Source organism: Symphalangus syndactylus, chromosome 9 (assembly GCF_028878055.3).
Source record: "Symphalangus syndactylus isolate Jambi chromosome 9, NHGRI_mSymSyn1-v2.1_pri, whole genome shotgun sequence".
Taxonomy (NCBI): Eukaryota; Metazoa; Chordata; class Mammalia; order Primates; family Hylobatidae; genus Symphalangus; species Symphalangus syndactylus.
The window spans coordinates 111,965,577-111,983,423 of NC_072431.2; the positions used below are offsets into that span (position 1 = coordinate 111,965,577).

At 46.1% G+C, this 17,847-nt stretch overlaps 2 protein-coding genes across 2 annotated transcripts in view; one reads left to right on the top strand and one right to left on the bottom strand.

Annotated features, from left to right (window-relative positions):
* The first annotated feature begins 1,286 nt into the window (after window positions 1-1,286).
* The window catches only part of LOC129490288 (antiviral innate immune response receptor RIG-I-like), a 337,723-nt gene continuing 321,162 nt past the window's right edge, over window positions 1,287-17,847 (top strand). The window contains 1 exon segment of the mRNA XM_063609082.1: window positions 1,287-3,602. Within this exon segment, the coding sequence (XP_063465152.1) occupies window positions 3,497-3,602 (106 nt within the window). The 5' untranslated portion in view covers window positions 1,287-3,496.
* Window positions 11,584-17,847, bottom strand: LOC129490277 (protein SPATA31F1-like). Its single transcript, XM_055294006.2, has 4 exons — window positions 17,704-17,847; window positions 17,028-17,073; window positions 16,441-16,501; window positions 11,584-15,407 (listed from the first exon to the last, which is right to left on the bottom strand). Exons 1-4 carry the CDS (start codon window positions 17,845-17,847, stop codon window positions 11,795-11,797), a joined length of 3,864 nt encoding a protein of 1,287 aa, XP_055149981.1. The 3' UTR covers window positions 11,584-11,794.

Here is a 17,847-nt window from a genome sequence, read left to right on the forward strand (position 1 = left end):
TTAGCCAACTGTGATTGGCTAAACTAAGTTTCATTTTCCTCATGAGGGTGTTAGAGCTACGTCGGTCTAATGGCCTACCAATTATTTTAACACTTGAGAAGCACAATTTATCAAAACTGATTAAAGATTAAAAGTCAGAATAGCTTTATATCTAATTGAGAAATTGAATTCATTATACAGAATCTTCAAACAAGGAACATGTCAAGACCAAATAGTTTTATTGGTGAATTCTGTTAAACATTTAAGGGGAAAGTGATACCAATCTGAAACAAACTCTCGTTTTATGAGACTACCGTAACTCTGATATCAAAACCTGATAAACACCTTACAAGAAAATAAAATTATTGACTAATATTCCTTATGAACACAGACACAAAAGTATTTATGAAAATACTCACTTGGTCATGATAAAGCATCCTTTGTATCTAAAACCAAATGAGATTTATCCCAGGAATGGTAGGTTGGGTGAACATTCAAAAATTGATCAATGAAATTTGGTATGTTAACAGAATATATGATCGCCTCAATAAATGCAGGAAAAAACTTTTGAAAAATTCAACACCCATGCATTATAAAAACTCAGCAAACCAGGAATAAAAGAGAACATCAATCTGATAAAAGGTATCTAAGAAAAATTTACAGCTACCATATTATTTAAAGTGATTATTATTACTTGATGATTTCCCCACTGAAATTAGCAAAAAAGTAATGGTGTCAACTGTCACCACTTTTATTCTATTTTCTATAGGAGGCTCTGGGAGGTACCATAATAAAGAAAGGAAGCAAAAAGCATGAAGACTGGAAAGAAAGAAGTAAAACTGGATGGGTGTGGTGGCTCATGTCTGTAATCCCAGCACTTTGAGAGGCCGAGATGGGCGGATCGCTTGAGTTCAGGAGTTTGAGACCAGCCTGGGCATCAGGGCAAAACCCCATCTCTACAAAAAAATATAAAAATTAGCTGGGTGTAGTGGTGTGCACCTGTGGTCCTAGCTACTCAGGAGGCTGCGGTGGGAGGATCCTTGAGCCTGGGAGGTGGAGGCTGCAGCAGCCTGGTTGACAAAAGTGAGACTTTGTCTCAAAAAGAAAAAGTAAAACTATAATGAAAGGAAATAAAAGGCATAAAGATTGGAAAGGAAGAAGTTAAAGTATGTATTCACAAATGACATCATTATTTATCTAGAAAACTTAAAGGAATTTACAGAACAATTACTAGAACAAATAAATGAAGTTAGCAATGTTGCATGTTTTAAGGTCAAAAAACAAAAATCACTTGTATTTCTTTTTTTTTTTTTCTTGAGATGGAGTCTCACTCTGTTGCCGAGGCTGGAGTGCAGTGGTGCGATCTTGGCTCACCGCACCCTCCGCTTCCTGGGCTCAAGCGATTCTCCTGCCTCAGCCTCCCGAGTAGCTGGGATTACAGGTGCCTGCCACCACGCCTGGCTATTTTTTGTATTCTTAGTAGAGACGGGGTTTCTCCATGTTGGCCAGGCTGGTCTCAAACTCCTGATCTCAGGTGATCCACCCACCTCAGCCTCCCAAAGTGCTGGGATTACAGGCGCGGGCCACCACACCCAGCCAATCATTTGTATTTCTATACAGTAGCAACAGACAATTTGAAAATGAAATCTTAAAAACAATTCCATTGACAGTAGCATCAAATAACATAAAATAGTTCAGAATAGCCAGGTGTGATGGCCCATGCCTATAGTCCCAGCTACTCTGGATGGCTGAGGTAGGAGGATTGCTTGAGTCCAGGTGGATCCCTTGAGCCCACGAGTTCAAGGCTGTAGGACACTATAATTGTGCCTGTGAATAGCCACTGCACTCCAGCTTGGGCAACATAGTGAGACTCCGTCTGTAAAATAAAATGAAACAAAACTAAAATACTGCTGAGAGAAATTATAGACCTAAGTAAATGAAAAGGCATACCATGCTTATGGATTAGAAGACTCAATATTGTTAAGATGTCACTTCTCCCCAAGTTTATCTGTAGGTTCAATGCAATCTTGATCAAAATCCCAATAAGCTTTTTTGGGGGGGAGGAAGGGGTAATTGACAAGTTGATTCTTATTTCATATGGAAATGCATAGGGATTCAAGGTTGCAGTGACCCCTGTTTGCACCACTGCACTCCAGCCTGGGAGACAGAGTGAGACCTTGTCTCAAAAAAGAAATTAAAAAAAAAAAAAAAAAAGGAATGCAAAGAATCTCAAATAGCTAATATCTTCACAGTGAAAAACAAATTTGGAGAACTTAGTAGTACTTGATTTTGAGACTTAGTTGAAATCTAAAGTAACCAAGAGACAGTGGTATTGTCATAAGTAGTAGGAAGTAGAATATAACAAGAGTCAGAAATAGACACACATACATTCAATGGACTTGGTTTTTTCACAAAGGTCCCAAGGCTATCCAACGGCAAAAGGAAAAGTTTTCAACAAATGGTGCTGAAATAATTAGAAATACGGGATAAGTGAACCTGGACCCCCCATCTCACACCACAACAAGATTATTTTGAGATAGTAATAGACCCAGCAGTAAAGGCTAAAAATATAAATCTAAAAGGAAACAATATTTTCATGACCTTGGGGAAGGCAAAGATTAAAGAGGACACAAAAAACAACAAACAGAAGAAAAAGCTGAAAATATTGCATCAATATAAGTGTCTGCTCCTCAAAAAACACCTTTAAGAAAATGAAATGGTAAGCCACAGACTGGAAGAAGATACTTCGAATATATATATTTAACAATTTTGTATCCAGAATAAATAACTCCTGTAAATCCATAAACCAAAAAACTCCAAAGTCAGGCAAAAGATTGGAGCAGATGCTTCACAAATGATATATGAATGACTCAGTAAGCACATGCAAATGTGCCCACCATTAATTATATGGGAAATTAAAATTAAAACCACAATAATATACCATTTCACACCGACCAAGATGGAAGTTAAAAAAAAAAGGCTGACCAATGTGTCTATCTACTGGAGCTCTCCTACTGCAGGTGAGAATGTAAACTGGATATAATCAATCATTTTGGAAAACAGGTGGCGGTTTCCTATAAAGCTAAACATAGACTTACCCTGGCACCCAGCCGACGTGGGAGAACTGGGTACACGGGTGTACACTTTACAAAACTCATCGAATTGCACACTCAGATTGTGTGAATTTTACTGTGTCTCAAAGTTAGCGCTAGAAAAGCAAAACAAAATATAAGATCATAAAAATAAAAGCAATTCCTAGGGGTCCTCTCCGTTCCCGGGCTTCCTCGGTGCGGAGGGAAACGAAACTAGCCCGAGGCAGCACAGCCTCCGCGACCCCCGCCCGCCGCTAGTTACACTTCGATTTTCACTTGAAAGTTCCCAAGCAGCTCCGCCTCCCGTCCGGTATCATTTCATCGGAAGATCCCTGCTTTCCCCGCTCGCCACGCCCTCCTCCTACTCGGCTTTAAAGCTAGTGAGGCACAGCCGGGCCGGAACGTAGCTGGAAGCAGAGGCCGGCATGACCACCGAGCAGCGGTGCAGCCTGCAAGCCTTCCAGGATTATATCCGGAAGACCCTGGACCCTACCTACATCCTGAGCTACGTGGCCCCCTGTTTTAGGGAGGGTGAGTGTCCCCAGCGGCGCCTTCTCGGCGGAAAACAATTGAGGACTTGTTTTTCTCTTCCTTCGTTCCCTTCTTTTAATCAATGCAGATAGCCTGCCAGACACCCCAGGTTTGTGGTAAGATCTCCGCAGCATTTTAGGCTAAAGGTTGCCAGAGTTTGAGGAGCCCTCCGAGGCCTAGGTGGGGAAACTGAGTTCCAGCGAGGTGAAGTGACTTGCTTAAGGGTGCTCATCTATTTAGGTTCAAAGCCGGGGAAGAAATTTTCTGTTTCATCTATTTTCACTAATATTAAAGTCTACTCTGTGCTTGGCTGGGTACTGACAGATTGAGAAATAAGATAAGGGCTCTTACTTAGTATACATTACAGCCCAAGGGATGGGACACAAAGGACAGATAATTACAGTACTGAGCACAAAATGCGGTCTGAGCTTAAAGGAAGTTGATGTTTAGGCTGCCGAGTCTTATTTGCACGTCTAAAGAACTGGAAGCTGGAGAGGAGCCGGACTTTTCCAGACCAAATAGCTTTAGGCTTTAATACAGGTGTTTCCATCTAGCTTCGGAGACAGGTGATCCTGGGTAATGACCATTTTGTAAATTTGTATCGAATTACTTTGTGCTGGAGATGAGCAGAGGCTTCTGGGAAAGAGGTGAAAGGAGGTGGTACTTAAAATATATCAATGAGGCCGGGCGTGGTGGCTCACGCTGTAATCCCAGCTGTAGAGCACCCGATGCTGTTGCTGTTCAGGGTGCCACTATGTAACCCGCACGGACCTAGGGGACTGAACACAGATGGGCGAACGCAGGAATAAAAGAGACAAAAGAGTATATTTGGAAGAAGGGGTCAGGGGGCACCTTGCCTCTAGTGGACAAGGGCCCTGAGCTTTACACAGCCCTTCTTATTTATTAGGCAAAAGAGATAGCGAGAAGGGGAGGTGGTTGTTGGCTGGCTGCTTGATTCATAGCAGGCTTGCAAGACTGCATTCATCGAACAATAGGTGTTAGATTTCTCAATAAATAATTTCAAGGAGCCCAGCGCCAGGGAGTGAGGCGCTCAGCAAACCTTTTGGTGGCAAGGCAGTGAGTTTGCCCACGTGCTGCATTCATGATAAACAGTTTGCTGTTTGATCATATAGCCTCCAGCTGGAATGCTGAGTTGGTCACGTCCCAAGGGCCTTCGGCTCCCTGCACCCAGCACTTTGGGAGGCCTAGGCGAGTGGATCACAAGGTCAGGAGTTCGAGACCAGCTTGGCCAATATGGTGAAACCCCGTCTCTACTGAAAAATACAAAATTAGCCAGGCGTAGTGGTGCACGCCTGTAGTCCCAGCTACTCAGGAGGCTGAGGAAGGAAAATCGCTTGAACCAGGGAGGCGGAGGTTGTGGTGAGCCGAGATCGCACCACTGCACGCAAGGCCTGGGCGACATCGTGAGACTCTTGTCTCCAAAAAAAAAAAAAAAAAAAAAAAAAAAGTCGATGAGAGGGGGCCTGGGAATCCTAAAAGTCTCCAAGTGCCAGTCTTTCCTGATGTTATTGCAGTTTTTGGAAATTGCGTTAAGACCGGCAGCTAATTGAATGCTAATTGCTCTACAAAACTAAAAGAAAGGTTATGGAATGGCATTCTAGTGACCAGTGTAGCTTGGCACCTGAAAAAGTACTTGGAAGAAACACTAACAACTGGTGTGAATTCCATTTTTTCATGCACTCATATATTGATTTGATACACCTTGATGGAATAAAATAAGCAACTCATGTGTCAGTATTATCTTAGCATTGGAGGTAATTTACTCAGCACCTATTACCTAATAGTGTCATTGAAAGCTGAGGAAGAAATGATGAGCACAGTAGAAACTGTCCCTGCCCTCACAGTGATTAGTATGCATATGTGAATGCAGGTCACAAAACAGTAAATAATAAAGTGCAGCAGTGCTTTGATGGAAAAAACCTGGGATGTCTACTAGAGTCCAAAGGGCACAGCCAAAGCTTCCCAGATATTTGGCATTTGAACTGAGGTCTAAAGAAGGAGAAAAAATTAGCTGGAAGGAGACAATAAATTGCAGTTAGAGGGCTCCTTATGTGCAAAGGTCCAAGATGAAAGAGAAACTAGAGTGTTCCAGGTATCCAGAAAATATTAGTATGGTGGCATTGTGGAGATAGAGGCAGGAGTTGAGAGAGATGAGATTTGAGAGGCAAGCAGAAGTGGGATACGAACAGTTTTGGACTTTATCCACTGAAATGTGATAAGGAGAGGGGACCAAATAGAATTTGCATTGTAGAAAAACGACTTTGACTTCAGTTTGAGGAATGGCTTGGATAGGTACAAGATAGGCAGACAGAGAATGGCAGATACAATGATGCCAGGACAGCAGAGTGGAAAAACTGGAAGCAGGGAGACCAGTTAGGAAAATAGGAATCCAGAGGAATGGGGAGAAATGGATGGATTCAAGACACATTTGGAAAGTGTAATCAGTAGGTCTCTTGGGGAGTTGTGGTGAGGAGGTAAGGGTGAGGACCGGGTGGAGAATGACTTCCAGGTCTCTGGAAGTCATTTGGTCCTTGGGTGAATAAATGATAGTTTCTGAGATAGGAAATGTGGGAAGAGGGACAGGTTTGCAGAAGGAAAAAACTCAGATTTAGGTATGCTGGGTTTGTATGCCTTGGATACATCCATGAAGAGATGTTCATCAGATTGTTGGCTGCACAGGTGTGGAGTTCAGGAAAAGGGTCCACAGTTGGGGAGACATTAATGTAGAGATCCTTGCTGAAACAATGAGAGTGGGTGCGATTGTTACTGAAATACCCGGGATTCAGCCTAGGTTCTGTTGCTGGCTGCACAGAAAGCCAATCACTGAGACAACAGTATTTTTTTTGAGACAGAGTCTCACTCTGTTGCCATGTTGCTGGATTTCAGTGGTGCCATTATGGCTCACTGCAACCTTGATCTCTTGGGCTCAAGTGATCTTCCCACCTCAGCCTCCCTAGTAGCTGGGATCACAGGCACGTGCCACCATACCTGGCTAATTTTTATTTTTATTTTGTAGAGATGGGGGTCTCCTGTGTTGTCCAGGATGGTTTTGAACCCCTAGTCTCAAGCAATCCTCCTGCCCCTGACCTCCAAAGTGCTGCGATTACAGGCATGTACTACTGTGTCCGGCCATGGCTTCTGTGTGTTAAGTCACACTTAGAAAGGTTTTTGTCTTCCTGAACTTATGAAAAAGTTCCAATTCTTCAGGTACTCATGGTTTCATTATTTTTGATAAATGAATGAAGTTAGAACATGTATTAGTTAAGAATTACATTGAGGTACATCTAACAGAGATTCAACTACAAAATAGGGTTTCTCAGGCTTCTGGATTCCTGAGAAAGGAAAGTTGGAAGTAGCATTACTTTCACTCTTACAACAAAAGAAATCACAAGACACTCTGTAAATTCACAACTTTTCTTGAATTTGTCAGCAAGCTGAAGTTCTAGGTCAACTCAACCTTAATCTAAGGAAAGACATCTTGATGGAGATGTAGCACAGGTGCACTTGCTTATTTGGAGCCGACTCCCCCACTCCCCTCCCGTCAAGGTTGTAAGTATCCAGATAAAAGTTTTAATGAATTGCTAAAGGCCAACCGTAGCCCAGCATGAGAGTACAGAAATGCTGGGACTTACAAGTACAGGGAGAATTCACACTCACTTGCAGGGTCCTTTCCACGAACCTTAGTGTGTATTCACAAGAAAGACTGGGGGTAGTGTGAGAGTCCTGAAAAAATATCACTCATGGTACAGGCCTGGGGAAAAGGAAGAGCAGCTGCTGAGGGGAAAGGCACCAAGCCCTTCCCAGATTCTTCTCCCTTCTCTTCCCTATGGAAACAAAAGCCTTAAGTTGCTAGATGAAAAGCAGTAAGTCCTGTCGTTAGGCCATAAGTCACATATAGGTGAAGACCCATTGCAGCTGGAAAAAGGGAAAAGAAAAAAAATCCTCTAACTTTGTAGGCCCCAGACCATCCGAAGTATTCCAGCTGGGGGTGGCATAGGATCAGGGAGAAGGCCCTGCCCTGAGACTCAGGGGCACAGTGCCTGTCTAAAACTGAAGCTGAATCAGAAAAACAGAATCTCCCCACCCTGACCAACCAGGCTAATAAGCATTAAGTAACAACTGCAGTCTACTGCCGAAATACCATCAAGAGCATGGAGGACGACATTGAGCAAACCTCTGGCAAACCAGCCTCAACCATAAACACAGAGTAATATTAGAGAAACCTGGAGTCTGTTACTCACTGACATTAACATAGCAAGAACAAAACCCAAACACAGCTCAGCTCCTGACTAGAATCAATCTCCCATACTAAAGTCCTAGCAGAAGGAAAGGGGTGATCATTTTCATAAAATATCACAAGACCTCCTTTGATCTTTGGGGATGCTTTAGGAAAACATCTGTTGAATGTTGGTTCAGCAGGTTTGGGCCTTGTGCCTCTCTGCCCTGGGGACCATGTATGGGCTGGGCCCCCATCCCTTAGGCACAGAATCAGCATTCAGAGCAGGGACACATCCATGCTTCTTCCCATCCTGGCTCTTCTGTATCCAAGCAGTGGACACTTTGTGCTAAATGCTGGGGTCCTATCAGAGGAAGCAAGTCCTGCCATCACCTCCTCCTGATGATGGGATGGCGAGTGATCCTGGGTTTCCTTAGGAACCAGGGGCATCCCACTGTCCCTCCAAACATGTCATAAAGAAGTCACAGCACTTCCTGCCCCTTTTCCAGCTCTTGGCTCCTCTGTGGTAGGTCAGAAGGGGAATGCAGAGGTGCCACCTCCTGAGGGATAATAGCTGTCCAAAATCGATGTCCCTTCCATCTTCTCAGGGCAGCTTCTTTGTCTTCCTGCTTCCCAATTCTCTCGTCCCACCCATATAACCTCCCTGGTCTCTCACCTCACTGAGCACTAGGATGCCATCTCTGCCCTGTTTCTCCATCTCCAGCCTCATGCTCTTACACAGGCTCCACGCATTTAGAGCTTTCTCTGTGATCTCTTCTGCTGGTACAGTCTTCCAAGAGCACCTGCTGCACAGATATCAGCAGCAGCTTTGATCACCTTTTCACCCACCTATGTACTCACAACCAACTGCTTGGGACCTAACAGAAACTTTCCATGGTAACTTCCAGAATCTTTCTCCACCTCCAGCTTTCCAGCTTTGGTTCTCCATACGGTTCCCCCTTCCCACAGACATGGTCCCTTCCCAGGTCCTCACTCATCCCTCTGGGTCTTTGCCCACACTCCCTTATATGTGGAGGAATCCTTTCTTCTAGTCCATGAAGTCCTCCCTCATTAACTCTACCTTCTCTCTACCACCAGTGAAGTTCTGTATTTTTAGCCAAAGCCAGCCTGTCAACTTGGGGACTTGCTCCCATTCCTTCACTTCTGCACCACAACATTGTTCCAGCAGTTCTCCCCTTGAGCTCCTGCATCGTTAATTTATCCATCTCAACTGGATTTTTTCCATTAACATCCACCATGCTATGTCTCCAGTCTTTTTTGAAAAGCCATTTTGGGTTCTAATGCCTCATATTTCTGTATCTTTATTTGAATAGACCTCCTTGAGGAGTTTATATTACCCTTTCTTTTTTTTTTTTTTTTTTTGAGACGGAGTCTCGCTCTGTCGCCCAGGCTGGAGTGCAGTGGCGCAATCTGGGCTCACTGCAAGCTCCGCCTCCCGGGTTCATGCCATTCTCCTGCCTCAGCATCTCCGAGTAGCTGGGACTACAGGCGCCCGCCACCACGCCCGGCTAATTTTTTGTATTTTTAGTAGAGATGGGGTTTCACCGTGGTCACGATCTCCTGACCTCGTGATCCGCCTGCCTCGGCCTCCCAAAGTGCTGGGATTACAAGCATGAGCCACTGCGCCTGGCCTGTATTACCCTTTCTAACACTAATTGCTGTCTTTCCATTCTCTCTCTCACTCTCTCTTTCTCGGAGTTTTGCTCTTATCGCCCAGGCTGGAATGCAATGGCACAATCTGGGCCCACTGCAACCTCCACCTCCTGGGTTCAAGTGATTCTCCTCAGCCTCCTGAGTAGCTGGGATTACAGGTATGCACCACCACGCCCAGATAATTTTTGTATTTTTACTAGAGACAGAGTTTCACCATGTTGGCCAGGCTGATCTCGAACTCCTGACCTCAGGTGATCCACCCGCTTCAGCCTCCCAAAGTGCCAGGATTACAGGTGTGAGCCACTGCGCCCAGCTGTCCACTCTCTCTTGAATCCACTCCAGTCACACCTTCATCTCCATCATTCACCTGAGGCTGCACCTCTTAAGGTCATGAATGATCTCTGTGTGGCTAAATCTAACACTCCTCATCTTAGTTGGCTGACTGGCAACTTTTCATGGGTTGATCTCTCCTTGAAAAACTTTCTTGTTTGGCTTCTAGTATTCCACACTCATCTTGTTTTCCTTCCATCTCACTGGCTACTGCTTGTCAGTTTCCTCTGTTTACTAGTCCCTCCTTTACTTTCCAGTTTCTTAACATAGAAGAGTCTCAGGGCCCACTCCTTAGATGTCTCCATTTACACTTAGTTGTTTGGTGTGTTATCCAGTTGCATGGTTTTCTCTCTCTCTCTCTCTCTCTCTGTATTATCTGAAGCCAGGACCCTCCCTGAGGACCATCAGGCTTCTGTGTTGAAGATGAACTGTTGGTTGGTCTCAGGATGAAATGGGGAGATTAGTTATGATGCTACTGGAGTGATGGTAGCAGTAGAGAGGGTGAGAAGTGGGCATTTTCTCGATGCATGCTTGAAGGTAGAGATAACAGGATTTACTGTGGGTCAGGAAACAAATCAAGGATAACACCATTGTTTTTGTCCTAAATAACTGGAAAGATGGAGCTGCCATTCACTGAAGTGAGAAATATCGTGAATAGAGTGGGTTTGGTATGTATGATTGAGTGGTGGTGAAGGGTAGAAAACTAGTTCATTTATTTTTGTATGGTTTGAGATGAATATTGGGCTTCCAAGTTTATAATCTGACTGGACAGTTTGGGAGTAATAGACTGTCGACCCCATGGGATCATGAGCTCCACTGGGTCAAGGCCTGTGTCATGTTCATTGATGTGTTTTGCATAGTTCTTGGCACATAATAAACAGTCAAATACTTAATTGTTGAAAACAAGATGCTTTCAAAGTAATTTTTATTATTTTGAGAGTAATAAAATTTTATTACTCTGAGAGTAATTTTATTACAGCTCCTCACCAGCTGATTACTTCCTCCTGTGGCACTACCACACACCTCATAGCCCCATTACAATGATCAATGCTTCGTCTGTCTCCACAGCCCTGACTTTGGATTCAACTAATATAAGGTGTTACTATGCATTAGTCACTCTCCTAGGCCCTGGAGTTACGGGACAGTGGAAAATATTCTGGTGGGATGGATGGTAAATGTTCAGAAATCAAGCATGACCTTTAACTTCAGTGCACTCTAGATAAGGGCTTTTCTTCTTTAATGTGGAATGGTGACCCATCTGAAAGGTAAGTCAAAGCTCCTTCCCTAGAGAGGAAGGACTTTTTAGCCCCCCTCACACCTTCCCTTAACACAGTACAGCAGAGACAAGGAGCAGACAAAGTATTGCTGAGAAATATAGAGTGTATTTCTAGTGGCACCTGCCCCACCTGCACATTTATGGAAATGACAATACTGGTCCTCTGGAGGGCTGCAGCAGGTGGGGAGCCACCTGTATTTCTAGTGGCACCTGCCCCACCTGCACATTTATGGACCAGTATTGTCATTTGGACCAGTATTGTCATTTCCATAAATGTGCAGGTGGGGCAGGTGCCACTAGAAATACACTCTATATTTCTCAGCAATACATTGTCTGTCTGCTCCTTGTCTCTGCTTTATTGTGTTAAGGGAAGGTGTGAGGGAGGCTGAAAAGTCCTTCCTCTCTAGGGAAGGAGCTTTGACTTACCTTTCAGATGGGTCACCATTCCACATCAAAGAAGAAAAGCCCTTATCTGGAGTGCACTGAAGTTAAAGGTCATGCTTGATTTCTGAACATTTACCATCCATCCCACCAGAATATTTTCCACTGTCCCGTAACTCCAGGGCCTAGGAGAGTGGCTAATGCATAGTAAGACCTTATATTAGTTGAATCCAAAGTCTGCATGTTCTTCGTGAGCAGACTAATTTAGTTTGTATCTGAGGTGAGGGTCAGGAACTAGGTTGGGTGCCCTGGTTTGGTGGCACAAGCCTCTCGAGGACAGTGACGAGGGCAGTGGCGGGGGTAGCCCAGGGCTGAGGCAGAGCCAGGTTGTCTGGAGTGTAGCCGAAGCTTATTGTCTAGGGAGTGGGGACCATCCAAGAAGGCTGGGCCCACCAGCTTCTGAGCAGGACGAGATTGGGCCTTGGAGCATCCTGTCAGCTTCTCTGTCTTACTTCTCCCCACAGGGCTCTTGGCTGGAGCCAGGACCTTTGCAGCATTTTCTTTTCTGGTTTTGGCCACCTTCGCAGCAGCTGAGAACATGGAGTCCTCATGCCCTTTGCCTTTTGTCCTAGGGATGATATGCTGCAGAAAACACTTGATTTTATTTGTCAAGCTAGATTCTGGAAGGCTGGGCTTCTTTTGACTATGGGTTGGCATCACCAGCCCATGCAAAACCTTCCCTTGCAAAGTTAGGCCCTGCAAAGGCTTACCCTGAGTTGGTTGGCTCAGGAAAGGCTGACCCTTTGAAGCCTGGGGCACCACAGTCTGGGCATTCTTAGTAATTGTTGCTAGTCCAAGGATGACAGTTAGCTCGGTTTGACTGTCTTGCAGGTTACTGTCAGATTCTTTCTCCCCAGGGACTCGTGGAGGTAGCTGTTGGAGCTTAAGCTGAGGGTGGTGCCGGGGGCTGTGTTGACAGGGATCAGCAAGATGAAAGCTACGGCTCCATCGCCAGGACCCTCCGGGTGTCTTGTTTGGAAGCATCCCTGCTGGCCTCTGGTCTGCAGCAGGGCGTCTCTCTTCTCTGGTTGAGGAGCGCCCAAACCCCGCATCCCCTTCTCTGTGGTCTCTGGCTGCTTTGGTTTCCTCTGGGTCCTCTCTCTTTCCTGCTACAATGGGGACATGGGCTGGGTCCTTGCTCTTGCCAGGGCTTTGGGGCTCAGGGCCCCAGGGTTCCTCGAGGCTGGGGTTGTTCACATTGGTGTCCACCCGAACACAAAGCATGTGGGCCTCTGTCATGTCCCCACTGCATTGTGAGATCTTGGAGACCGAGTGGGCAGAACCCTGGGGTACAGCTTTGGAACTAGATTGCTTTTGGTTCTGCTGCACTGCCTTCAAGTCATTGGCCAGCTGTTCTTTAAGGTGAACCCCTTCTGGATTAGGGGCAGGAAGGGTGTCTGGTGGAATGGGCAGTTCCTGGAGCAATGTCTCCCGTTGGTGGTTTAGACTTTCAAGAGACTTCTGTGTGGATATGTTCTCTGGTGCTGCAGCAGTTTGTTCCCTGGACTTCCTTGCCCTAATGGGAATTCCCCATTGTATCTCTAGGACCTTTTTTCTCAGGTGGAAGTTTAGTTTGGTCAATGTATGTGTCTGGAGTGAGTGGGGGCTAGCAGGATGTGTCTGGCTTTCTGGAGGCAGCGTCTCCACAGGCCTAGGCACCATCTCGGTGATGACAGATTGGCTAGTGACTGCCAGGGCCAGGGCCCTGGGGAGTGCCACGCAATACAGAGCAGGCAGCCCCGAAAGGAAGGCCAGATGCTTGTGCCGTAAAGTTGTCTCCAGTTTCTCAATGGCTTCCATAGACAAGACTCGGAGCAGCTTAGGGTGTTCAGTGATAGTACCTGGTAAAGCCTGTTGCTGCTGATCAAGGGCCGTTGGCATCCAAGGCATAACTTTGTGATGTAGGTCTGGGTCACTTGCTGTCTGCAGTACCAGGAACTGGCTTTCTGGAATGCAGGTTAAAGGAGCCACTGCCAGGCCCCCAGAAATTCTGCAGTCCCAGGACCTATGTACACAGGCAGGGATGTTGCCCTGGTGGATCTGTTCACATTTGGAGTCGATGTGGTTCTGCAATATTGCCTTGGCCTGGGTTAACAAGTGTGGCATTGGGATGGACACTGGGGCCACAATGGGTGACAGCACGTCACAAGCCCCGTTGGCCCCTAGGGCTACAGTCTGGGGGATGCTCACATTGGCTAGGGCTGTGCTGCTGCAGGACACAGTCTGCTGGTCAGTGGAGGTAAGGAGCAACTGGATGGACTGCTGGATCTTCTGAGGCAGGCCCCAGCGATGGTGAATCAACTGTTTCTGGATATGGAATTCCAGCAGCTTCCGGGCATGCTCCGGGAAGAAGAGTGGTTCCCTGGTAAGCACTGAGATGGACTTCCCTGGCTGGGAAGCTGTCATGGTCTCAGGAGGCTGAGCTTTGCCACAGGGCTCATGCTGCATGAGGCACTGGGTGTGCTGAGACCTCTGGAGGGCAGCTGGCCAGCCCCACTGAAGCTGGAATTGCCTCTGTAGCAGGTGCCACTCCAAGGCTTCATACTCGGCCAGAGTCAGAAATGGGACATTGATCTGAGCTCGTTGATGTTCAGATGGAGACACCCAATTTGGGGAAAGTGGGGAAGAGGGTGGGGCTGACTGGGGTGAAGTTTTAGGGAGCAGCTGGGGGAAGGAGAGCTCATTGAAGAGAAAAGGATCCTTCAAGGTGGGCTTGGGCACTTTTTCTTTCTTGGGGCGGCCTTGAGATCTCATGAAAGTGGCAACCAGGGACTCACTGTGCAGAGAAGGGAGCCCACAGAATAGCTGGCTGTATTTCTGCTGGAGATCACTCCCTGAGTCATTATCTTGTCCCCCAGACAGTGGATGGGGGCCACTTAGGACTTTAAGGGCTGGAGAGCGCAAGGCTAGAGCCATAGGGTTTGGACTTTGCTGACAGTGGTGTCTTTGTTCTGGGTTCATAATGGACCATTCAGAAACCCAGAAGGTCTGGGTGAGCTGGCCAGCCACACATGAACACCAGGTCTGCAGGGAAATGGTCTCAAATCTATGAAGAGAGACCTGAGAAGTATTATTCACTTTGAAAGAAACTGGCTGGTCATTTCCAGGTTGGTAATACAATGGTGGGTTTGGCATAAGCTGCCTCAGGGACTCCTCCACACGTCTGGGCAGCCCCCACCTCTGGAAATGCATCCATTTTTTAACATGTACGTCAAGAAGCCTCATCACTTCAGGACAGTGAAATGGCAGGTGGGCAGGGAGGACCATATGCGAGGCCATCGGATGCATCAGGTTCAGAGTTTCTGGGTTCAGGGACAGCAAGGAGACCTGGGAATTCAAGTGATGCTGGCCTTGGTTTCCCTGGACAGAGCTGGGGTTGCTCTGCATCATCTCCTCCTGGTTCAGTGGAGCCCTTGGCTTCCCAAGCCTTGAAGAAGCCATTGTGTTTGGGCCCGTGAGCACATCTGGCAGTTGAAATTCCGGCCCTAGGTGGAGGTGATCAGCCCAGTGATCTCGTATGCCATGTGTATATGTTGACTGGGCAGCTGAATGGGTTAAAGATTTCTGATCCGTTAATTGTGACGGTGTTGGGGTTACAGATGCCGGTGAAAGCTCTCTGGTGTGCCAGGAATGAAATTCCACACTCTGATCTAAAGACATACTGGACATAGACAGCGTCTCTAGGCAAGAGGAGCCCTGCAATGGCCCCGATAAAGTCAGGGGGATCTGGTTGTTCTCACCCGCCAGCAATTGCTGAATCTCCAGAGCCACAGAATTGCAGATTTGGCAGCAGGGATCTGCACACAGGATTCGCCGCACACTTCCCTCTGGAGGAAGCCAGCCCTGGCTGGGAAGGGAAACACGGCAAAATTAATGATGGAGTGACATCTGCCTTCTTGGAGGAGTGTGGGCTGGAGTTGGCACTCTCCTTTCCCAGTCCTGAAAACCCTGGGGCCTATACCATCTTGTTGTCTACCTGTCTGCCTTCCTTGCTAAGAAAATGCCATTTGGCAAGGTGTGGTGGGCTGGGCTGATGGTCTGGAGCTTGTTGGGCAAGGCTTCAGACAACCCATGGGAGGGCATGGCCCTCAGAGAGGGCTGGGAGCTGGGGTCAGTTCTCTGTTGACCTTGTTGAAAAGCTGAACTAGGAGAACTGAGCCAGGCGGTTAGCTGATGGCGCATCACCAGGAACATCACCAGTTAGAACCCAGACCAGTCTCATTTGAGGCTAAGAAATCCAAAGCCTGTATTCAGTACTTCCAAGCTGTAGAAAATGAGGTCCTTGTGGGACTTCTGCATTCTGGAGTATTTGGTACCCCTAATATTATACCCAGCATCTCTTGGGAACCAGTCCTGTTCTCTAGAGCTCTTAAGGAGAGGATAATATAATAGACTCCTGTCTAAGGAGTGTCCCAAGTAGTGGCCTCACTGAAGACAGAACCGGAGGAGGCCATGTTAGCAGAGTCTAGCCAGAGTCAGGTATTTTCCCTTGAAAAGGTATGGCTTTATTCCCTTGAAAGAGTATAAAGAGAATAAGACAAGGATGACTTCTTTATTCAAAACCCATTCTCTTAACTGGGTAACTTATCTCATGGCTGAGTGCAGCTCCATGTAATATGTTTTATGAATTATGCACTAGTAAAATCCTGAATCGTAGAACTGCTGTTATCCTAGCACAGAGCTGAACTGGGCGGCTCATCTCTCCTGAGACATGTGAACCCCACTCTTCCCTGGCAACCCTCTCAACCAGTGTCCCTGCTTCCACTGTGCATGTCTCCCTCCCAGCCGTTATCTTTCTCCTTAGTCCTGCCCCAGGCCAAGCCAAGAAATCATCATAGGCCAGTCTGGTTGTTGAAAGAGTGCAAAGAGCAATAGATCACCTTTTAATGATGGAGAGCAGCTTCTGTGGCTTCTCAGCTTCTTTCCGGGAACATCTCCTAGCTGAGGAACGGGGAGACAGTGTTATATGGCATGGGATAATTTCTTAGGCATCCTATAGGAAGCTGAGTAGTAAGGCCTTTGACTCTCATCAGGAAAAGACTACAATCCTGAAAAGTCTGTACTCCAAGGCATGTCTGAGTACAGCATCACTATAACACAGTGTCCCATATCTAATTTCACTTGATTTTTACAACCACAATGTGAGTGAGGCAGGATTGTCAGTGTTTTGCTCTTTTTGTGGATAAGAATGAGAGATGAAATGACTTCCACAGGGTCATAAAACTAGTAAGTTATACAATTAAGAACATCTGCTCTACTTTCTTAATTCTTCATTTCCAGGGCATTGAGGTACAGGATTTTGGAACATTCTCAAGTTATGATTTCCCACCCATGGAAGTTTCAGTCTGGGGAACTGGAGTCTTCAGTGGCAGAGAACCTGGCTTTTGGCTCCAGAGGTCACAGAGGGACAGGATTCATGGGAAACACCCGCAGTGGAAGGGAGTCACAGGAGAGATTGGGACTTTACCTGTTGATGCTGCACCTCTAGCTCTTTGCCTGACTTTACGGTGACACTTAGAAGACAAAAACATTAGAATGTGAAGCTAGGACACCATTTTCTTTCTCATGTCCAAAATGAGACAAAACTTACATACATTTTCCACTCCCTTTCTATATATCTATCTGTATTTTATACACTCTCCTGGATTTCCTTTGCCTATTCCACCTTTTTACCCCATTTTCCTTCTCTGCTTATTTCGGATTCACTTGGAGGCTTTTCCAAATTCTATACCTCCCATCTGATTCCCAGATAAGTCCTGCTGGGTGCTGAGGATGATACAGGAGGAAAAGCAGAACAGACAAAAGGGTAAATGGTTCTAACAACCAAAGGACTTCTGCTTATGAAGCCCGCCAACCAGAAAAATCCCCCATATTTGGAGATCTTCCGAGATCCAGCAAGATAGACTTCTTATTATCTAGTTCTCAACCCAAGCCAAATAGAGAGGTTCTTGGCTTTTCAATCAGAGTATGTTGCGGGAAGGGCCTGGTAAGGAATTATAGTCTCTGAGAAGAAAAGTATTACACAAAGGGAACTGAAGGTATGCTATAAAAATTCTGGGGTGGGGATTATAAGGGGGCATGCTAAGAACTTAATAAGCTTCTTATCTGAGGCTTAATTAGTTCAGTTAGGATCATAGCCCTACCCGGCAGCAGCTCCTTTTAGGCTCCGGACTCAATTTATGGTGGCTCCTTTTCACATGCCAGATAATTAGAATAATGATGAAGATGGATCCACAGATGTATAAGGGATATCCAACATCCCACGGAACAAAAGTAGGGCTCAACAT